The 23,458-nt window shown below is 39.2% G+C and overlaps 1 protein-coding gene across 1 annotated transcript; it reads left to right on the forward strand.

The window, feature by feature from the left end:
- The first annotated feature begins 219 nt into the window (after positions 1–219).
- On the forward strand, positions 220–23,358 carry LOC107590302 (cilia- and flagella-associated protein 54). Its single transcript, XM_016279012.1, has 69 exons — positions 220–368; positions 504–609; positions 1,167–1,310; positions 1,397–1,565; positions 1,648–1,706; positions 1,913–2,056; positions 2,152–2,265; positions 2,368–2,469; positions 3,146–3,338; positions 3,694–3,789; positions 3,887–3,999; positions 4,075–4,192; positions 4,372–4,457; positions 4,540–4,677; positions 4,825–4,975; positions 5,462–5,526; positions 7,089–7,214; positions 7,323–7,470; positions 7,556–7,633; positions 7,714–7,835; positions 7,905–8,090; positions 8,206–8,298; positions 8,424–8,609; positions 8,683–8,825; positions 8,924–9,071; positions 9,214–9,369; positions 9,488–9,610; positions 9,820–9,948; positions 10,034–10,157; positions 10,255–10,347; positions 10,429–10,555; positions 10,638–10,734; positions 10,851–10,936; positions 11,342–11,524; positions 11,715–11,899; positions 12,163–12,335; positions 12,425–12,637; positions 12,990–13,183; positions 13,319–13,454; positions 13,620–13,713; positions 13,870–14,025; positions 14,660–14,863; positions 14,960–15,047; positions 15,673–15,843; positions 15,917–15,983; positions 16,107–16,292; positions 16,399–16,485; positions 16,595–16,717; positions 16,915–16,968; positions 17,065–17,215; positions 17,303–17,421; positions 17,617–17,768; positions 18,327–18,456; positions 18,560–18,722; positions 18,815–18,975; positions 19,063–19,209; positions 19,424–19,544; positions 19,826–19,990; positions 20,078–20,189; positions 20,266–20,374; positions 20,448–20,507; positions 20,590–20,716; positions 20,883–21,041; positions 21,201–21,370; positions 21,460–21,555; positions 21,717–21,823; positions 21,978–22,119; positions 22,227–22,313; positions 23,227–23,358. The coding sequence occupies exons 1-69, from the start codon at positions 220–222 to the stop codon at positions 23,344–23,346; spliced, it is 9,024 nt and encodes a 3,007-aa protein (XP_016134498.1). The 3' UTR covers positions 23,347–23,358.
- The last annotated feature ends 100 nt before the right edge of the window (positions 23,359–23,458 follow it).

Genomic DNA, 23,458 nt, shown 5'->3' on the forward strand with positions numbered 1-23,458 from the left:
AACAAGCAAAAAAAATAAAACTCTGTTCATGTTCATGATAGAATATGCGTGTTAAAGTCATTTTTGTATAAAGTGCATTTTAATGTATTAAAAAAAAAGGAAGAAGAAGATTGACATGGGACACACGCACGCGCACGGTCGTGCCCCAAAAAGAGTGCGCGCGTCGTATCCATAACAACGGAGTCAAACACAAAGTGCCTCTCACGCGCTGTTTCAAACATGGACCCTGCACCAGCATCCTACTACGGGCCCCTGGATAAAAACAACCCCGTCCTGTCAGCTTTTCAAAGTGACCTAAAAGAGTTTAAAGCGCATATAAAGAAGCTTTCAGGCTCACCGAACTACGACTACCGATCCTACTCTAGAGGGTAAGAGATAAACACAGAAAAAAGGCTAAAAACTCGAATCTCATTGATATTTTGTAGTGCTTTGTGTTTTTGTATTACTTTATTGATGTTTAAGTATGCTTAATTAATATACAAAACATTTGTGTTAACTGACAGGTCCATTAAACTGTTTGAAACATGGAACAAGTATAAATCTCGCCTTCCTCCCTCTTATTTCGAAGAGCACCTATTCCAAACAGCAGATTTCCTCCTTGACTCCAAGGTAAATAAAACTTTGCATTTCCCCCCTTTTTTAACCACGGTTATAGGCTACCAGTTGGTTACAACAAATATGTTTTGCTAATGCACCCAATCTTCATCCATTATGTGACCCTGGACCACAAAACTAGGCATAAGGATCAATAAGGGACAATGAATAAATAAGCTTTCCATTAATGTATGGTTTGTTAGGATAGGGCAATATTTGGCCGAGATACAACTATTTGAATATCTGGAATCTCAATATTTTGACAAATGTAAATATTGAGGAACATCGCCTTTACAGTTGTCCAAATGAAGTTCTTAGCCATGCATATTACTAATCAAAAATTAAGTTTTGATATATTTACGTTAAGGAATTTACAAAATATCTTCATGGAACATGATCTTTACCTAATATCCTAATGATTTTTGGCATAAAAGAAAAATCGATCATTTTGACCCATACATTGTTGGCTATTGCTACAAATAAACCCGTGCTACTTATGACTGCTTTTGGGGTCCAGGGTCACATATAATCATATTTCCTTTGTATAAATATTTTTCATCATGTACTATAAGCTTTACAGGCTTGCTCTCTGGCAAGGGTACAGACTTTATCTGCAGCAGTTTTGCACATTAAGCCTAGAAAGCATACGAGACGTGGAGCACTTCAAGCAGTCTTTCTTCTCAGACGGCTTTGATTCAAAAAGAGCCCGACTTACGGTTAGGGATCCTGCCTGAAATACATGTATTTCAATATTTTTGGTTTTGATATCAATTTCAATAACCTTTGAAATATGTATTTGTAGTTCCGTGCTCTTCAGGGAGAATGCCAGTGCATCTTCTATTTGGAGAAAGAGAGAGGTGCACTGCCAGACCAGAGTGGGGTTCAAAAGCTGCTGAGCATCCTGGGATTTGTGCGCATTCTCATGCAGGCTGTTCTGCCTGATGAAAGTTTATGCTGGATCCTCTACAATGGTACCTTCAGTAAGACCTCTGGATGTAGTATATCACACTGACAATAAATGGTAACTGTGACTTGTTTTCTGTATTTCCTCAGGCTCGTTACACATGTACAACATATGCAGATTCCTGATGTCAGCAGGCCATGCGTCACAGGTTCACAAAAACATGCCATTATCTATGATTTTTTGTATCACTTTTCAGAATATACAATACTATATCACATTTCTATGAATTAAATTCATTCATGTTTGGAGCAAGAACTCAATATATTTACGTATTTATTTGTTTGTATTCTTCACAAAACATATACTTTTTGTATATTATGGTTTGTTTTGAAGTCTTTTTTTGTCTTTGTTCAGGTTTTAGAGTACTTACTATGGGCATGCACATGCCTAGAGACATCTGTTCCTCTATTGACTGCCAGCTTCCTGCCATGGAGGGCCACACTTTACTGTGCTGTGTGCGAATGTTATTTTCATGACTGTGCATCAGTTCAGGCAGAGGTGAGTTCACATCAAAACGCTAAATCATCTTAGCTTTATGACTCAAGAGCCCACAGGCAATCTGTCCTTTTGTCTCCTGTTGTGCAATACTGTAGGTGTTTGCTCGCCGAGCCCTTGGCAAGATCAGTGAACTGGCCAAGCTGGAGGAGATGACTGGCTCCCAAGTGTCATCGGAGACCCAACAAGCTTATAAGGAGGCCACAGTAAAAGTGAGGAAATGCAGTCTAAATGAAACATGTTGTTGTTTTTATCGTTCTTGTATTATGACTACCATATTTTATTACTGTTATTGCTCCAATATTGGAGAGAAGCTTGCAGTGATGGTGTTTAAGCGTTCAGTATATGAGCCCCGAAGGAAACCGAAAGGCCTCTTCAGACCCAAACAGAAGAGCAATTTGAAAGAGCTACAGCTCGTGAGTATTCACTTTAAAGGGGTCATGTGATGCTTTTTTAAAGATCATTATTTGGTGTAAGAGAATATGTTGACATGCTTTAATGTTCAAAAAACACATTATTTTTCAAATACTGTACATTATTGTAGGTCCTCTATGCCCCGCCTCTCTCAAACGCTTCGTTTTCTACAAAGTCCCTCCTTCCGACAAGCGCAGTCTGCTCTGATTGGCCAGCTGACCCAGTGCATTGTGATTGGCCAAACACCGCAAGCACTCGTCGGAAATGTAACGCCCCTTATCATAATCGCGAGCTTCATCTTTCAAAATAAATGTAAAGTCAGAGCCGAAAGGGGAACAGAGTCGCGTGACAGACACAGTGATGAAGCTGGTATGTGTTTGTGATGTGACCCTCTCTCTCTCTCTCTTTTGCGCGGTCTCTCTCGCTCTCTCTCTCTCTCTCTCACACACACACACACACACACACACACACAAGAATATCTCTTTGGTTTTGAGACTTTAGTCTTTGCAACTTCAGGGATCTTATCTATGCACAATCAGCTTGTAACACTCCAAAGAGAAAGGAAAACTTGAAATCGCATCATATGACCCCTTTAATAATGTAGAATACATCTTTTTCTTAGTTCTTTACTAATATCTTCTTTTTTACTCTTATCTGTCACTTTATATCTCTCGGTAGACTCCATGGCCTCGCACACCAACCGAGCGTATCCTGATGGAGATGTTCGAGGGCAATGCTGCTCGGTTTCTGGCGGTGCTGGAAGCTCTACAGGACAGCTCTGTTAGGCCTCTGCAGACCGGATTGCCTGAAGAATTTGAGGTCCAGGATGTGGTGCTGGAGCTCATTTCGGCTGGGACTAGCTTGTTGTCTGGTACACTTTTTCATCCTGTCTGCCTCAGTGCAACTAAATGTAACCTTTAAGGCTTGTTCACACCAAGGACAATAACTATAATGATAACAATAACTATAAAGTTGTAATAATATTTCTAATACTACGAGAACAATGGAGTTCGCACCACAACTATAACAATAACAAAACAGATGAATAATAGCGTTGATATTACTTTCAGAACATTTTTCCAAGCTGTTGAATTTAAGCATTTAAAGTGACAGACCACAAAACAGCTGTGTGTGCTTACGATAAATAGAACATTATTGTGCATTGGTGTCAAGCTAATATAGTTATTGTTGTAAACAATATCCCTTAAATATCCCTTCTTTTGCAGGTTTTGGTGATTCTGATCACACTTTTGATGAGAGCCTGCCTCCCTCTGTAAATGCAGTCACTCCTACCTCCTCTCTCTTTGACACAGCTGTTGCTGGTGAGTGCTTGCATTTAATTTGCCATTTATTTTCTTTCCCTCTTATTTGCGTTTATGCATTATATGTTGCTCAGGGTCTTTGTTTTGTGTCTCCCAGGAAAGAGTAAGATTGCAGTAGATGCTGCGGTGAAGTTTGTGAAGCAGCTCTTCAGATATGAACAGTGGAGCACGTTCAGCTCGCTCTCTACGGCACTTATGTCAGCACTAGCTGTGAGTACATCTGTGATATGGCTTAAAATGTCAGCCAGACTGCTATCTAGTTATTTTTTCTTGTACTGTTCACAGAACATGGAAGGCCGCGCATTTAGGAAGTATGAGCTGGAACTGAGGATTTTGGAGGCTGTGGAGCGTTTGATGTCCACTCAAAGAGTTAAATTCATCATGAAAGATGCTGCTTTTGATGGTCAAGCCGGTACTAATCACATTATTTGATTCACTCATAGAAAAAGACAAGCAAATGATGAAAAAAAATATATAAACAAAGTGGACTCGTTATTTATTTATTTATATTTTTGGGGTTATGTAAAATTCTTAAACCCAAAATGAACATCATCCCTCTTTTATTGTTTTATTCCCTTGCAGACAAGAACATTGTGGCAGCAATTATGACCGAAGAATTTTTCAATCTTATTCAGACACTTCATGCTTGTGTCTGCAGAACAGACAAGGTCAGGTCTTACTCTTGCTGTCTCTGAAGAGTTCATGGAGCTGTCATAGGTAACCTGACAATATGTATGTTTGTCCAAATAGGATATCCAGCCAAATGCAGACTTGGTGTTGGACATTGTGCTCTTCTTTTGGGCTAAATGCAAAACTGTCTTTCAAAGAGCACAGTCGAGACACTATGAACCTGTGCGCTACCTGGGAAGGATGGCAAACCAAGACCAGGTTATTATTTAAAAAAACAGTAAATCTAAAATGCTTATTATGAGAGACCAATTTTAAAAGCAATCATGGAGGTGCTGCTTTATAACATTAGTTGTTGAATCCATAACATGTAAGTGTTTGTTTTTTGTGTTTTGTTTTGTTCAATAGTGGGTGGAGACCCTCCTTTTGCTGTGTGAAGTGGCCCATGAGCACCAGCTGGCTGAAGTGGACTTCTTATTAGTGACTGAAATTACTCTGAGACTAGCCATGGTGCTGGAAAGCAGTGCGGACGCCCCACCACAGTCTGGGAGAAAGACAGGTACCATGTGCCACAAAGACGAGATTTCACACAGCAACAGTCTATATACAAATTATTGAACTATTACAACAGATGCTGTAAACATGAAAGATTTCCCAAAAATGTATCATGGTTTCCACAAATATAGTACACAGCATAACTGTTTTCAACAATGATAACAATATATGTTTCTTGAGCTTCACTTGAGCATATTAGAGTGATTTCTGAAGGATCATGTGATGCTAAAGACTGGAGGTAACGATGCTGAAAATTCAGCTTTGCCACCACAGGACAAAAATACATTTTAAAATATATTACAATAGAAATCAGTTATTTTACATTGTAATAATATTTCACAGTATTACTGTTTTACTGATTTTGAATCAAATAAATGCAGCACAAAAAAACATTTAAAAATACTTACCCTTCCCAAACTTTCAAACGATAGTTATTTTGCACTTTTAGTTATATATTTAGGCATTTTTCTGTGTGTTTTTCTTTCTGTAGCCACCACTGAAGATAGCAGCGAAGAGTCCATCCCTGTTAGAAAATCTGCAAGCTCCCTATTTATGGTATGTTGTCCCACGAGTAGAAATATAAGATAAAACCCTACTGAAAGTTCATGTTGTAGCATCATAAACGGTTCAGTGGCATCAGATTCAACATTTAGATTTTAAAGGGGTCATTGGATGGAAGTTGATATGATTCTTTAGGGTCTTAATGAAAAGTCGATAACATACTTTGGTTAAAATTTTTCAATGGTAGTTTAAAAAACACCCTTTTAAAATCAGCTCTTTTCACAGAAACCTGTTTTGTTGCATTTCCCTTTAAATGCTAATGAGCTCTGCTCACCCCGCCCCTCTCTTCTGTTGGGTGACAAGCTGTCCTGTTTACTTTAGCCGCGAAACTTGCTAACTAGCACATTATTAGGAAAGGCGATTTGCAAAGATTCATAAAAAAAACCCTTATACTCACTTCATCTGTAGGTGAAGCTGGATCACGAATGATTCGCTTGAACAAAGATGCATTTAGGCAGATCGGGGGCACATTCCCTTCAAAAACAAAAGTAACGTTAATCCTCTGCATCTTCAGCGGCTCAGATGTCGGGAGTAAATGACGACTGCTATGTTCATTATTACATCCAACAACAAAACACCTCAATCGCTTAGGAGCCATTCTTGTCTACGTCCCTGCTCCGGCGTCAAAACAATGGCGGTCGGACTGTTCACAGCTCACTCATGGCAGTGTCAATCAACTATCGTGGGAGTGGCCTTGGTCTGTGTGACATCACACAGCCAAGAAGCTGAGAATAGCTTGATTTGAAAAAGGGGATATAATTTATAGAGATTAAAAAAATACCACTGGTTGGATTTTTATCATTATAGGGTGGTTGTGTACACACACTGCCAACACACATTAATGTTCAAACAACATGTAAAGGTGATATTTGCATCCGATTACCTCTTTAAAGTACCCCTATTATGGGTTAGGAAAGTTCGTGTTTTTGTTTTGGGAGTCCACAGCAACAGGTTGACATGCATGCAAGGTCAAAAAACATTTTCATTGTCTTATAATATGCATTTATTTTTACCTTATTTGCTCAACGATTCCCAAACGATTCGTTCAACGATTCATTTTTCCAAACCCCTCCTTTGCGTGATGCTAATCTGCGGTGATTGGTCCGATGACCCAGTCTGTTGTGATTGGTCTACTGCATGCAGCACATGTAAGAAACGGAACGCCCATCAAGTTTTCCCGGGTCTGCGCACGCAACAAGTGGGCGGGCATAAATATGCTAATGTTTCATGTGGACGTCAACATAAAACGGCTAAAGATTTGTTTTAAAAACAACTCGTTTCAGTGACTCCGAGTCGACTCTTTCTTTTGAGAGATAATAATTTTATACACTGTGCACTTTCAGATTTAAAACTTTGCAGGATGTTTTCATTCACTTAGAGCTGTGTTACACACTGCATGAAAGGTAATTTTCAAAATTCCATAATAGGGGCACTTTAAACAAGTAAAATTACCTTAGAATCTGAGATTGTATTCAAACCAACAAAATCTAATGCAGTTGTATGGAATTGTGTCAGGGTTTAACCATAATAAAACTATATTTTTAACATGTGTGCAGAGGTCCAGAACTGAACAGCTGCAGACTGCGTTGGATGTGGTGGAAAGAGGTGTGAAATGTGTGTCCAGAGGAAGGGCCAGGTCACTTTATGGGGGTTCTGCTGTCTTTGACGAGGTGTTCATGGAGGCAAGAACATACCAAGTTTTGCTTACTGCAACACAAGCTCTGTTACATCCTGTTACTGTTGATACAGTAAGCATGCTTTATAATATGTCACATTTATCTTAATCACAGAAGTTTTGTGACACTAAGAGTTCCAAGAGCAACAGAGTCCCAGAAAGCAGCAGTACCTCTGACCTTGTTGCTCTTTCCATGGATTTACACATGGAGTTGCTGGTCTTCCAGCACAGACTAGCTCTCAAACTGTCTGATTCCTGGTCAGGTCAGAGAGACATGCAACCTTTCACCATATTAGTGAAACGCATTTTTATGCATGTCACTGAATATGTCATATTTGTTCTGCTCAGACGAGATGAGTTTGATGGAGTTTAAGAAGTCACATGCTATTCAAGCACAGGCCTCAGAAACAAATAGACCTACAGGAGGTGAGTTTCAAAACAATGCAATATTAACATATTGGCACCAAAACAGGTAGTCAGTTTTACACAGATCTACTCTTTAACAGACTCTGCGGTACTTGAAAAAATCAAGAAGAACAAGATCTCTAAGTGTGTTTTCCTAGCGCAGAAGGCCCTGTTGGCATTCAGGAAAAACCAGATGAGCCGAGAGACCAAGAAAATACTTGAGGTCAGTATTTCAATTGGTGTCATAAGACATGAGCATAACATGATGTAAACTCTGTTTTCATCTCTCCAGGAGGCCATAACGCTAATGGAGAAAGCTGAGCTTGAAGAGAGGAGGCTGGTTAGTTGTGCTTATCCTTCAGAGAACAATTTAGGAATGCCAGAGAAGAGACAGCCCCAGCCACCAGCCCCAATACTCCTCTCACGCTCCAACCTCTCCATGACCTTCAAACCTGCACAATATGCCCTTGAGGAGGAGGTTGTCACATCTTCTCTTTAAGCATCACTTTGATATGTTGATTACCCTTTGAATTTATTCCTTGATGTTCAGGTGTAAATGCTGAAGAACGCAATTTACTATTATCCTGATCTAGGTTAGCTGGTACTGTATTTATGGAAGAGAAGCAGAGGGTGTCAACCTAAAAGTACGACTTAAAGACTGCTACTTGAGTGGGACTGGAGATATGGTAGGGTTAATGGCGGTTTTAAATATCAGATCATGTATTTACCTTCCTTACTTTTTTATTAATGTCCGTATTGTCTATTCATACTGAAATGTTTGTACCTGAAATGAAATTTGTGTTTCAACCAGATTCCTGCCAGAGGTGAACATTTACTTCATGTAGACGGGTTGGAACCTGATAAGAAGTACATTTTTGCAGTGGCTGCTTTTAATGCTCAGGGTAAAATTGTGGGGGGTGCCATTGGAGAGACCACCAGGCCTCTACTTGCCTCCCTGCCTCTACCACTACTAACAACCTGGGCCCACATAGCTCAGGTAAATGGATCAAACATTATTGTGTGCCACGCAAAATAGCCATCCACTTGATGTTAGGTTTTATGTTGTTTAGGTAGCTTATCAGACAGGACTCTACTCCCTTGCTAAAAGAGCTTGTAATGAGCTTTGGAGCCACTTTACTCTTCCCTCAAACTCAAGTCCTGAGGGTCCAGAGCCAGAACAAGAAGCCTGTCTTGAAGGATTGGCTCAAACAAGGTTTAATTCAATATAATGTAATATAGTATAATATAATGTAAGATCATGTGTCTTATCAAATATCTGTTCTGTTTGTCATCTATTTTTATTTCATGTAGACTCCGCCCAAAGACCCTGCAGCTTTCTTCTCCTCTCCTCCAGCAGCTGTTTTTTTTCACCATTTTCATTCAGACAGATATTCATATTCAAGAGGAGGCACTATTCTGTGACAGTCTCTGTGATGGAGGGCCTTTGATCTGGGGCCAGGTTAGTGAACAAAGTGACTAAGATGAAATCAGCTTTATGGTGGGTTATATACTGCATTTAATCACAGCTCATGATAATACAGCCCAGTCTTTCCCAAGTAATTCATCCTTGTAAAGCTGATCTGTCTGCACATCCATCGCAGGAGGCCAGGCTTGCAGAGTGTGAAAGGATGCTGGTGGCCACTGATCTTGCTCTGCACCTCAATGACAGCAGTGGCGCCCTGCAGGCTGTAGTGAGCTGTTACGGCCTTCTCACTCCATTAATCTTCAACCAGATCCCTTCTGAGCCTGTTATAGAGGTGGCTACTTTTCTAAATGTACTTAATAATAACATATCAGGAGTTCCATAATTTCATGATCAAATCAGCTGTTTATATGATGGCTTTGCCATAGCAAAGGTGCATCTGTGTGTTTCAGGTGCTGTTAAAGTGCTTTACGGTGCTGCTGGAGATTCCAGAAGTCCTCAAGCAGAAACGGCCTGTTGCCACCACAGAGTCCCTGCAACACATGGTTGCCTGTATGACATATTATTTAGCCAAGGTAGTAATTACATTTACTGCTCACCTGTTAAGAAAGAATATGTAAGGAAGAAGTCTTTTGTATCATTCTAAATATCTTTACTGTCACTTTTTCTCAATTGAATGTGTCCTTGCTGAATAAAAGTATACATATTTTCTTCTTAAAAGCAAAAATAAAAATAAATAAAACTTATTGACCTCAAACTTTGATCCATTTCTGTGTGCTTTTAGAGCTTGTGCTGCACTCAGGAGAGTCGTATGGCATCATCTGTGTTTGAGCTGGGAATGAAGCTTCTTCAGGAGATCAATGAGCCCCCACAGCAACCTGCCAAAAAAACATCATCAGTGGAGCTGGATGGGGTTTGTGATGTCTTGTTTATCATAGATCCTCTGTGCTGCTGTAATAAATATTAATGTCAGTGCATGTGTGTTCGATTTTCAGAAGAAGGCAGCTTCCATCCATGATGTGGGGCCAAGCGAGCAGCTAAATGTTTTAGAGGCCATTGTCATGAAAACCATGCATACAGAAACATTAGGAAACCATGATGTCACTTCCTGCAACAAAACAGGTCCTTCTTTTTTCTCATATCTTAGATCAGGAAGCCAATGTTTAAAAAAATAGTAAACAATCAGTACAAAGTATGTTTGTACCGGCCTTTGATGCAGGGTCAGATGGATGTGAGCTTACTGGACAGGAAGATCCTGTTGTACTCTACATGGTGATTGAAAACAGCCCTCTCCAGCATGCCTTTAAAGAAGGTATATCAAAAAAACACATATAGATAAAATCTGATTCACTGAATGAGGTGTCATACACTCATTTTGTATGTTTGCATCTAGTGATGAAGTTCAAGCAGAAGTCTTGTTTTCTGGAGTTTGTTGCGCACTTGCTTCAGAAAGCCCTGCTAGAAGATGAGCTGGATCTTGTGTTGCAGTGGGAGCAGAACATCTTGAACTGGCTTAGCAGGTGTGTTTTTGTGTAGTCCATGCTTGCAATGAGTGTGTAGGTGTTCTGAGTTACATTTCTTTGCTTTCTGTAATATTTCTAGACGTGATGAGGCTTTGTTCGGGCTAAAGAAGAACTCCGGTCTACCAGGGGAGGAGTTTAAAGACTTCACAACCTCTGTAATTGAGTACAATACCAAAGTAAGCTTCTGTTTCATAAAATGTGTTAACATATTGCGACACATTTGAACACATTTGCACAAATTAAATGCATGTTCTCTTTCAGTTTATAAATATTCTCTGAATCTATGTTTCAGAAACAAAAAGATGGCACATTTTGGGATGGCAGGAAGTTGCTACAGAAGAAAATTCTGATTGCATTCAAGAGCCAAAACTCTCAAAAGTAAAACAATATTCAGCCCAGCTTGCAAAACAGTGAAATATTACATCTTTAAAATCAATTTTTTTAAAGTGTAGTCATGTACACTAACATTCAGTAGTTTGAATTCTGTAATTTTTTTTTTTTAAGTTTTTGAAATGTATGCATTTATTTTATCAGAAATGCAATGTAAAATCAGTAATATTGTGAAATATTATTATAATAAGAACTGTTTTCTATTTGAATATATTTTCAATTTTAATTCATTCCGGTGATAGCAAAGCTGAATTTTCACCAGCCATTACTCCGATCTTCAGTGTCACATGATCCTTTAGAAATAGTATTATAAAGTATTAATTTCTTATAAAAAAAAATCTTATGTGATTATATCTTTAGAACTTTATCTGTATTTGCTGTTGTGTCCCTCAGAGAGGTCAGAGCTGTGGACATCCTGCTAAGTCAACTGGCTACTCTTATCAGAAGACATCAGCGCCGTTGGAAGCTGAGGCAGATGCGCTCTGAGGATTCACTGTGGCGTTGCCATGTCAATCTGAGTCTGGCTTGTGCCAACCTAGGCCTGCTGAGGAGGAACCTGGGACCACCAAAGCTCTGGTACTCAGATCTAACAGCAAAGCTGAAAACCGAATAATGCCAAATAATACATTGTGATGTCAGTTTGGGTCTTCAACCTCAAGTTCATCTTAATATCAAGACTTTTTTTCTGTTCTGTTAATACCTTTTGATTATTATTTTCTCTGGACCTGTTCGATTGAAACTTGAGCTTTTTTTCCATCCTTTCCAGTTTCAGCCATCTTTCGCAGTCTTTGTTTTCTCTGGCTCACTGTGGAATGCTGATTATGTGGAAGAACGTTCCACAGCACATAAGGCCACCTGAACTGACTCTTCCACATCCCAAAGCTGTACCCCGTCCTAGACGCCGTGCTCACAAAAAGGAAGTGAAGCACAAAGTTAAAGATACTAATCAAGGTAGGTTAAAGTCCCTTTAGCATGACAGCTCTACACTTTTGTGACAGAATCTACACTGTTGTTCACTGTTGTCTCCAGTGTCACATGATCCTTCAGAAATCATTCTAATATGCTGATTTGGTTCTTATGAAACATTTCTAATTATTATCATTGTTGAAAGCTGTTTTTTTAGGATTCTTACTGACCCTAACCTTTGAATGGTAGTGTAGATCATTACATGTAGATGCACTATATGATTATCCTAATTTACACTACATCCTCAGAAGAACCAAATAGCAGTGACGAGGAGTTCAACTCTGCAGAAAGTGATGTTGAAGGTGAAGTGGACTTTCAGCACACCCACGACCCTGAAGCTGACGGCACTCCTGCTCATCAAACCACATCTCAGTTACTGGACACACTCAACAAAGCCTCTGTACACATGCGCAGAGCTATGGTAAGTGCAATTTTATTTTAATAGCCCTAATTTGCCATGCTCTTTATCTTGCTATTCTAGCGACAACATCTCTCATTTTATTCCACAAGGTGCTGGCACATCGGTGGGGTCACTGGACAACTTTACAATGGGCGTGTCGGACTCTCTGGGACCAATCCAGCACATTGGGCCTGATGTTAGAGCGAACCCAAGGCCCGGATGCCCATGCCGGACGGCTGACGATAGAGCAGCTATATACAGTGATCACTCCCCTACTAGTACTGGCCTCAGATCTTCTCATGGATATGATGGAAAAGCTGAAGGTTAATCCACATCACCTCTGTGCATTTGTTCTCAAACTTATTGACTTAAAGGCCCACTGTCCAACACATTGTTCAAAGGCCCTCTAAATAATAAAAGAGGGGGGGTATCATTTCAGTTTTAATTTAATTTAATTTAATTTAGGATTTTGAGTCAGATAATTAAAATGATTCATACTAATTATTTTATTAAATTAAATTAATTAAATATTAAATTTTTTCAGTCATCCTGCAGCTCCCTTAAAAGTTACTTGATAATGATTGGTCATTTGCACCATTCTGCAGTCAAATATTTTTAAAATGACAGCTAAACTGTAAAGATATCTTTCATATTTGTTTTCTTTTTATTCTGTAGCTGTGGAATGTGTATGATGATCAAGATGTAGAGCTTGAGGCCAGCCTGTACTTCTCTGCTCCAGTGGATGACGGGACAGTTATAGATTTGCGCTGGCTGAGGACTCTGGTTCTGCACACATTAGAGCTTCTGTACTATCAGGCCAAGTGGGAGAATCTCGCCCACCTCGCCCTACTTTTCAATACATGTACTAGGTATGCTATTATCTCACTGATGCTGGTGTAGCATTAATTTGTATACTTGCTGAAAGTAAACAAGTAATTGAAATGTTCATGAATATAATTTCTCTTGCAAAAGTGTATTGAAATGCAATGCATCATGGGTTTCAGGGAGCGCTACTCTCACATGGTAACACCTGTTCTGGTGCATGCGCAGAGGAGGTTGTTGGACAGGATCAGCTGTTTCGGGGGCCCTCCAGCCCCTCAACCTCACTTCACCTACACTGAGATGATCTCTGGAGAGAAGGTAGACAGAAATTATCACATACACATCATTTTGATTAACTTTGACAAGAGCTGCTTAAAATTTTGAGTTCACAGCCTGTTCAATGTAAACCTTTATAATGGATATTCCAGTTGTGCGTCCATTAGAGTTGGAAAAATGTCTACATTTTGTAACTGACGTCCATAGGTGACATGCAGGAATTATGCAAGCAGACAGTTACTGTTTCCCTGTGGAGGAGGTCAGATTATGATCACTGACCCAGAGCCCAAGAAACTGGCAGGTACAAAAAAGGGTTGCCAGGTCCCATTTATTTTCTGATTAATTTACCATTTTGTGCATTTTGCATGTCATATTTATATAATGACCCAAATGTATAATTTATTTTTTTAAAAGACCATAATTAAGTCTTATGTGTGTGCTTTATAATTTACTGAAGATGTGAAGAGAGCCATGTGTCTGGTGTGTGTACCGTTGGATGTAGAGGACACACTGCAGTGTTTCAGAGAGACACTGGAGAAAAGACATCACACACTGCTGACCTTTCAGCACAGCCGAACTCTACTCCTTCTGCTATTGGCGGACACACAGCACTGTAAGTCTTACACACGCCACTAAGTTTGGGGTCATTACATTTTTTTCTTGAAAGAATTTAATCGTTATATTTAGCAAGGACACATTCAATTTATCAAAAGTGACAATAAAGACATTTGTAATTTCAATTCCTCAAAGAATCCTGAAACAAGTGTTTTCAACATGGATAATAATCACGATGAGCACCAAATTGGCATATTATATTTTTGATCAAATTATCAACCTTGGTGAGCTTAAGAGACTTAAAAAAATAATCTCACAAACCCTAAACTTATTTAATGAAACATATGTTAAATATAACAAATTATTTAATTTTTGGGCCTTGTCCTCCCTCTGGAATTTCTAACAGTTTTTTTTAGAATGGTGGTTTTCAATTTGTGAGCAAAAGAAGGTCTGTGGTGAACATTACTTGACGAGAGTTTCATATTAAATTATATATAAATTAGAAAAAGTTAAAACCACAAAACTTATTTTACTTCTAAATTGAAAATTGCTATTTTGAAAACCATTTTGGGAACTCATGGCATTCAAAGTCTCTTCTGTGTTTTAGGGCTTCAAACTATAATATACAATTATATATGCTATAACTCTACTTTGTTTATTCTTTCAATCACACCCTTTATATGTGGCCTCAGCATATGTTGAGGTGCCATTCTCTAAAGAGAACAGCGGCATTCTGCAGGGAAAAGTGGAATTCAGCATGGCAGCCAGCACCCTGCCAGGCATCAGCCCTCCAGACCTCTCTGTAGAAGACTTCAGCTCTTTGGGCTCCATTTACAGCACCACCCTGCCTCCAACACAGCTCCAGACTGTTTTCTCTTCCTACAACAATTCTATTAGTGAGAACCGTTCTGAAATTTGAAATCTTGCAAGCAGAGTTTGTTCAAGAACAAGCTTTTGCAGTACAGATATATGTTTTTTGTTGTTTTATGCAGAATATCTTCAAGCAAATAAGTACAACTCCCTCCAGGTGCAAGCTCTCCATGAACTTGGAACCTTGCATTTCTACAATGGAAATCGAAAGTATGATGTGTTCACTGCATTATTTTCCTGCTTTAATTATTATTAATTAGAGAAGTTGTACTGTATATGTTTACACTACCTTTTAGAAGATTGTGGTTGCTAAGATTTTTTAATGTTTGTGAAAGAAGTCTCATATGCTCACCAAGGTTGCATTTATTTGATCAAAAATACCTTGAAATGAAGCAATATTGTGAAACTATCATTGGTCAACTAACTTTTCTATTTTAATATATTTTAAAATGCTATTTATTTCTGTGATGGCACAGCTGAATTTTCAGCAGCCATTACTTGTCATAAGTCTTCAGTGCCACATGATCCTTCAGAAATTGTGCTGCTTAATATCTTTGTGCATACATTTCAGAATTCTTTGATGAATAGAAAGTTCAAAAGAACAGCGGGTTTTTTTTTTTATAGAAATCTTTTGTGACATACATTTCTATACTGTTATTTACTGTTATGGTCAATTTAATGCATCCTTGCCAAATAAAACTTAATTTCTGTAAAATAAATCTTACTGACCACAAACATTTGAACAGCAGTGTAGGTAATCAGATGTTTTGATTTCACACCATGTAAGGACAAAAAAAAGCTTTTTTTAAATTAATATGTGTTTGTTTGTGTCTAGATCCGCACACTCTTTCTGGAGTAAGGCTTTGGACTGTGCTCTGCAAAGCTCTGGAGTTCTGGAATCTTGGGATGGTGACTCATGGGGCAGCAGCTCCTCTCAGGAAACCCTGCGGCATGCTGGAGTATGGGGCTGTCTTCAGGGAGCTTTGCTTTCAGCCAGGATTGCACAGTAAGTGAGAAACCATAAAGCGTATTTGTGACTTTGCTTCATTACAGCAGTATGATTTCCCCTCTAATGACAGGCACATCCTGACTTCCAACATCGATCAGCGCACAAAGTGCTGCCTTCTCTCTGGCAAACTCTTCAAGGTGAGAACTGAGTCACTTTATGTAGAGTTGAAAAAGTAGTGTTTTGAACTCAGCTAATGAGGAATTATGACCAGCAGCACCCATGTCAACACTCAGAATTTAATAAGGTCATATCCTCCGCAGTGCCTACTGATGGCCTCTATGCCCCATCCGATAACAGACCTGTCCTACTCCACGTACTCTGTGGAGACGGCGCTGATCCCAGGTATCGACCTCTTCTCTGAGCCAGATCGGGGGAATCTTGGCACCACTGTTGCCAGTTTGTCTTTTGTCTGCCACTGGCTGTATACCTCAGGACACCTTCTCAAGGTACCAGAGCAACACTCATTGACACTTATATTAAGATGGTTACATTTGTGCATTTTACAGTTGATGTCTGAACTTAATATTCAACACATCGTACTGCTTATTTCAGGTTCTTCCTGTGCTGGCTCTGTACCTGTATATTGCCAGAACAGTGTGTCGGGATCTACACCTCACTGTCACATGCAGAATACTGAAGGTTTGAAAGATATTGTTGTCTGTTGTAAATCTTGTAAATCTGTGTTTCATTGAATGTATTTGTCTATTTGAGACTTATGGGTTTATATTAAGTTTCTTTGTGTATACAGGTAAAGGTATTGACCGAGTTGGGGGCCTTCACTCAGGCATTTAAAGAACTCAGCAGTCTCACAATTGGCAAGGAAATCCCTGTACCTCATGCAGGCCACCACAGAGCGGAGAAGCCATCTTGGGTAAAGCAGCATAAACAATTTAAAAAAAAAAACCCAGTTGACAAAAGCAATACATGCAATTATTTTCTTTACAGTAAAGTGTAGAGTTGATATGTTTCTTTAGCACCAAATCAGCATATTAGAAAGATTTCTGAAGTATCATGTGACACTGAAGACTGGAGTAATGGCTGCTAAAATATTCACATTGAATCCCACAGGCAAAGGAAATATTTAATGAAGGGAACCCGCTGTTGGATTCTTCCAATCTTCGAGTAAGTTTACCTGTTTTTACACATGTACATCAAGTCATTGACAACATACAGTACTGTTTGTAAAAAGCATAATGCTTTGTGTGATCTTTTTCTCAGGTTATGGAGGAAGTGGTTAATAGGAGGCCATGTAAAGACATTGTGGCTCTTTATGGCTCAAGATTGACCAGGCAGCTCCTGATGGCCAGAGCTAATCTCATCTTGGCTATATGTAGCACTATACATGACCTGCCTGAGCCACTTACTCCAGGTATCATTTCAGTACTATCTTATTATGGACAATTACAGATTATAAATCTTCATAACACATTACTGAGTTATTTTCTTTAACCCACAGAGTTATCCGAATCTCAGGAGAAACGCTCTAGCACTTCCTGTTTGCCTGATGTCTCCAGCAGTGACGAGTCCAAGGTTCTCCAGCTCAGTGCCAGGAAACTCACATTAGGAGAATTCAAGGTGCTCCATTTTACCGTTAAAGCTTTCCAACTTTCATTTCTGTTAAATTGTTCTTCCAGATGTAGGCCTATAAAAGCATTTTAACATTATTTGGCCCTATAGCATTAATAGCTGTAAAGTATAAAGTTATAAACACAAATATAAATGCATCCAGCGAATGCCAAGAACATAATGTCTCTTTATTGCCCCTTTCAGGCCATACTTTTAAAAGAAGCACATGCTCTGGTTAGTCCAGAGCTCTTCACCCCGCATCCTCTGAGCACCGATCCTGAAGAAATGGAGCTGGCAGTGGAGATCAGACTGTTAATGTCCAATATCAACATGCAACAGGGCAGAATGTCTGCAAGGTAGTACAGAAACTTAAATCTTGAGGAAAAATGCATGCTTGTGAAGGTGTCTACATGAACACTACTGTTACAAAGTAGTAACAAAGTTTGGGATCAGTGTGATTTTTTAAAGAAACTAGTATTTTTATTTAGCAAGGATGCATCAATTTATTCAGAAAATATGAGTAAATACTTTTATAATGTTCCAAATAAATGCTGTTCTTTTGAACTTTAAATTCAGTGAAGAATTCTAAAAAAAAAATGCATCAGGATTTCCAAACAAATATGAAGCAGCAGGAGTAATGGCAGCTAAAAATTAATCTTTGCCATCACAGGACTAAATTACATATTAAATATATTAAAATAGAAAGCAGTTATTTTAAATTGTAATACTATTTAGCAATATTACTGTATTTTTATCAAATAAATGCAGTCTTATATGAGGGCATATGAGCATATGAAACTTTCAAAAACATTAAAAAACCTAACTTTTTATGGTATTGTATGTCCCTGGGGATGCATGCTTGTCTGTATGTTTGAATTCATTCTAAATCTAAACATCTTTCCTCTCTATTGTAGTGCAGATCTGTCAGTGTCTGCTTTGAGGCTCCTCCAGAGGTCTCCTGTGTTTCAAAGTGATTTCCGCCCACTGCCTCCTCCCGGACCACCCTCCTCTGCTCTCAGACGACCCAGAGCCAAAGCACATCAGGTAATAATAATCAACCTCTGATTTACTTACATAAATTCAGTACTTAATTCAGATCTTGCGTCTGTTTCATTAGGCTTTTATCTTGCTGTCTTTTTCTCTGCAGACAAGCTTCCGGGACGCAAAGTCTGTTCTCGATCTCCATAGCGGAGATGTTCCAGAAGAAGTGGAAGCGAGAGAACGCATGGATCTCCTTTTCTGGCTGCGCTGTAGGCTGGCGGTAGTTCGCTCCCTTGTAGGCCATATCCCTGGAACTGCAATCTGCTCTGGTTAGCTGCTTTGCAAAGTTTAATGTGGTGTAAATGTTGCTGGATGTAACTGGTATTTGGTGTTTTTTGACCACTTGTGCATGTTTGTGCAGGTGCGGACAGCAGTACAGAGGCGCGTCGACTGCTGAAAGAGGGTCTGGAGGAAGCCGAGGCCTGTGGAGACCCTGACACTAAAGCCCTGCTGCTCCTACAAGGTGTCCAACTCAACATACACCGTGGCAGACCCAGAGAAGACAGTACGTCCATGCTACAGGTCAGTAGTTTGTCATGACAGTTGATTTTGATTTAGTGCTATTTGACTCTTTCTGTTGGCTGATGTGTGTCATGTGTGTCTGTTTAGGAGATTGTGAGTTTGTTATCTGGCCGCAGTGCTCTATCTCTGCGCTCTCAAATGACTCTAGCTGAGGCTGTGTTACTTCTTAGTGAGCTGAGAGGAACAGGAAGCCAGACTCTCCACCTGCTCACACAGAAACTACTGCAGCAACAGGTTTTTGATATTATTATGCTCAAAATGTTTGTTGAAGCATGACACAAGTAGATATTCATGTGAACTTAACCTTTGTTGTTATCTGTGTTAAGACAGTAAAAATTTTATAAAGATGTATAGCTCCCAGATTAGGTCATTTTGAACATATACAAACAACAATATAAAATTTATGTTTTACATATTTTATAGTGGTAATAATGTTCTTTGTTTTCAGCTCTGTGCCTTTGGAGAGTCCATAGGTCTCAAAAAAGGAGGCGAGGTGGAACTACTAGCTGGCCTAAAGAATATTTATCTTCCACAGCTTCCCCTGCTGGCAAAGACAACCATGCGGATTGGTATGACAAGAGCAAAAAGGCAGAACTGTATAGATATTCCTCTAACATTCTGGTTAGGGGTTTGTTCTAAATATAACTCTTAAGTATTAAACTTATGGGGAAGTCGTGGCCTAATGGTTAGAGAGTCGGACTCGTTACCCTCTTGACATGTATTTAAGCATTTAATTTACACTGAATCAAATGTCAAACCAAAACAATTATTTTGCTAAGCCATGGCTATTTCTTTCTAAAAATGACTCAGCAGATGCTGTTATGATGAATATTGATTCTGTCTGTTCTAGGTCACTCTTTGGCATTGCAGGCTTTGTCAAGTTCCTCTGAGGGAGGTGAGGAACCCTGGAGGCCCTTAATATCTGCTCAGGAAGTTCTGCAGTGTGCGCTCAGCATCTCTCAGGCCTCTGCCAACAGAGACCGCCTGCTGGAGGCTGATATCCTGTACTGTACAGGTGACCAGTAGGGAGTAATCTTTATATCTAGCATCTTCTCTTGTGAACCAGTACTAATTGTAGATGGTCGATCTTTTGTGTCTGCAGGAGTGGTGGGCAGACATCTCATTTCCATGCAAAAATCTGATCCCCAGAAAGTCCTAGAGGCCTTTTTTGGGTGTTTAACCACATTTAACCATACACTTAGCCAAAGCTTGCGGTAAGTTGTTTTACTAAAGTTCTCCTCTAATTCTGTTCAAACATGACTCACATTTTTATGCATGTGTGTATTTCAGGTTGACCCATACTTGCTACCTGGAAATGGCATTGACATACTTGCAAGAGTGCGAGCAGATTATCTCACCCTCTGAAAATCTGACTCCAGCACCTGACGAGACCAGAAAGGTGCTGTGAAATGTGACAGAGTTTGAGAATAACAGTAGAGTACTTTTGTGATATTTATGTGTTGTTTCCTTAGGAAACAGTCAGAGAGACCTGCCTTCTGCTCTGCTGGATTTGTTTGAGGATAGCTTTAAAGGTCTGTAAGGACATCATCCACACATCTGTATGAAGTGTGTTCAATATAAATGATATCCTTGTTCTATCCTTTTGTTTTCTAGACATCAGAAGTTATTGGCAAATGTGGCCATTTGCACGGATTCACTGGAGTTACTGAAAGCCCTGTACCCCTTTCCTCAATAAAAGCCCTGCCTGACTTTGCATTGAATGATCTCTTCCACCCCTGTGGTAAACTTTAACCCAAAATCACTGCACAGTGCACAGTCTGCACACATTACAAACATTCAGTATTTATTTTTGCATTAGACATAGGATTTCAAGTCTTGTATTGGATTCAAATTGGTGTCATTTTAAATAACTTTAATGCATGTACATGTGCTGATCTCATTGGCAGGGGGGCTAGAAAATGCTGAGAACTGTATCACCAGTCCTGAGGCATTCATGGATGCTGAGCATGAGATAAACAGCAGGAAATGCTCTCAGCTGACCTGGGTTCATATGTCCCGCTACTACATGCACTTAATCAACCTGCTACAGGTCTCTTCACAACCAGGTACAGGAAAAATAACTCTTTAAACTAGTTTTTTTTTTATTCAGTTCATTCAACAATTAATAAATATAAACTCTGAAAACCTTTGTACTGTATATATGTTTTTATGTAATGATGGTGATGCTTTTTATGTAATTATGTAATGGTGGCTGTGTTATTCAGGAGCAGTGCAGGGTGTTGATGGGCTGCTGTCCATGTCCGGTGATCCTAAATTTGCTCTCAGACTCTCCCAGTTACACACCTTCTTTAGCCATCACCAACCCTCTTACAGAGAGCAGTGGGCTGTTCCTGATCCCTCTGCAGCTCTAATACTGAGGCATCAGAGAATACAGGTTTCTATTCACACATGCATTCCCTTATCACCAAATGATAATAGAAAAAATAAAATCATTATTGTTATCTCTCTCCTAACTCCTGCCAGCGTGACCAGCCATTGTCAGATCTTTACCCCTGGGCCAGCACTGACATGCAGGAACTGAGCATCCAGTGGTACAGACCCATGTCAGAGGACAACACGGTAATCAGACCTTCGAGTTTTTACAAATTATTTGAACTCGTGTTTTTTTCTTTTAGTTATTAAGAGTACGTTTTTGAAACTATCTGTCCTTTATTTAAATTAAATGGTTCTCTCTGTAATAAATATCAGTTCCTGAGCAGAGTTCTATTTGATCTCTTTAGATTCTGCTTCTCTTCGCTGTAAATAATGTTCCTCTATCAGCAATGAACCCTATTGCAGACGCAATGGCAGCACTACAGGCTGGACAGAGAGCGATCTGTTTAGACAGGTAGATTTTGTTTATCTATCCAAAGACAAACCTTATTTTGTGTTGGATACACATACACTGTTTTTACAGAGTGCATTATTGTCAGCAAGGGGACTGTGGTTTAGATTGAAGTGGTAGTTAATTGAGTTTTGTTTACTCTTATTGCTCCATCCAGGCTGAAAGCTGTTCATGCACTGCTGAACACAGCATGTGTAAAGGTTGATGGGCATGTTTCATCATCCACCAGCTCAGCCTCCTCCAGCCCAAAAGAAGAAAAGGAGCAGAACAGAACGGCTACGTCCACCCCTCACCGTCAGGTGTCTCCGAGTCCTAAATCACCATGTTGTACTTTTGCACTAACCCTAAATGTAGAGCACACTGAATTTACCGCTCTTTGTCATTCATCTACAATGGTTTCTTTTAGGAAATGCTTTTGGAGAAAACTACACACATCTGCTCTGAGATCAGGAATTTACTGAAGTCTGATTTAAATTTAGCACCCATCACAGAGGTAAAGTGTTAGTTTGGCCACATGTCATGTCACTTTATGCAGTTAATTCAGCTGCTTAACATACAGAAATGTTGTTTTGTAATTTGCCTTGGGTGTGCTGTTTATTTTGATTAATGCATGGAATTCTCCCATTGACTTACACTGAAATAATATTCAGAATTGAAAATGTTACGTGATCTTCTGGTCTTCTTTATTAGTTGTCATTGCTCTTGTCTTGACATGTATTTAAGCATTTAATTTACACTGAATCAAATGTCAAACCAAAACAATTATTTTGCTAAGCCATGGCTATTTCTTTCTAAAAATGACTCAGCAGATGCTGTTATGATGAATATTGATTCTGTCTGTTCTAGGTCACTCTTTGGCATTGCAGGCTTTGTCAAGTTCCTCTGAGGGAGGTGAGGAACCCTGGAGGCCCTTAATATCTGCTCAGGAAGTTCTGCAGTGTGCGCTCAGCATCTCTCAGGCCTCTGCCAACAGAGACCGCCTGCTGGAGGCTGATATCCTGTACTGTACAGGTGACCAGTAGGGAGTAATCTTTATATCTAGTTTGTCATTTCTTTTCTAAATAGTGTTTATTTATAGTGTTTAGTTTAATTTATATACTATTATAGTATTTAATATTTTTCATTTTAGTTTAATTGTATGTGCTTTTTTATTGTTTTTTTATACATTTCGATTTAGCTTGAATTTATCTTTATTTCAGTTTTAGTCATTTAAAACTTAAACTTTCAGTTAGATACCAAGGCAGCATTTCAAATTATTAAAGTTGTTTAGGTTTTTCATCTAATATTAATTTCAACTAAAACATTTTAATAACAACACAGATTCTAAACGTATTATGATTGAAAAAAAACTCCTGACAGATGTGTGTGTATGATTTTGTCACAAATATGTGGTTGTACCCATGCAGATTCCCTTTGACCCAAGCATGCAGACTCTTCTGAACCTGGAACGCTGCTTTAATCATGCAACAGGTGGCACACTGCAAGATACAGCCCTCATAACATGGCTCCTCTCTCTTCTGAGATAAAACCCACAGCCTTGATCTCTAGATTGATGAGATAAAACAAAATACCCCAACTACACATATTTAATATGCTATAAAAAATTCAATGTTTTATTTAACACCAAATAAAGAGGAC

Source organism: Sinocyclocheilus grahami, unplaced genomic scaffold (genome assembly GCF_001515645.1).
Source record: "Sinocyclocheilus grahami isolate Dianchi unplaced genomic scaffold, SAMN03320097.WGS_v1.1 scaffold8.1, whole genome shotgun sequence".
Taxonomy (NCBI): domain Eukaryota; kingdom Metazoa; phylum Chordata; class Actinopteri; order Cypriniformes; family Cyprinidae; genus Sinocyclocheilus; species Sinocyclocheilus grahami.

Bases quoted from the DNA above. Each gene is read 5' to 3' on its own strand.
- LOC107590302 (XM_016279012.1), top strand. From the start codon at position 220: ATGGACCCTGCACCAGCATCCTACTACGGGCCCCTGGATAAAAACAAC. The intron at 13,184-13,318 runs GTATGCTATTAT...CATGGGTTTCAG, and splicing joins CTTTTCAATACATGTACTAG to GGAGCGCTACTCTCACATGG. The intron at 18,976-19,062 runs GTCAGTAGTTTG...GTGTCTGTTTAG, and splicing joins ACAGTACGTCCATGCTACAG to GAGATTGTGAGTTTGTTATC.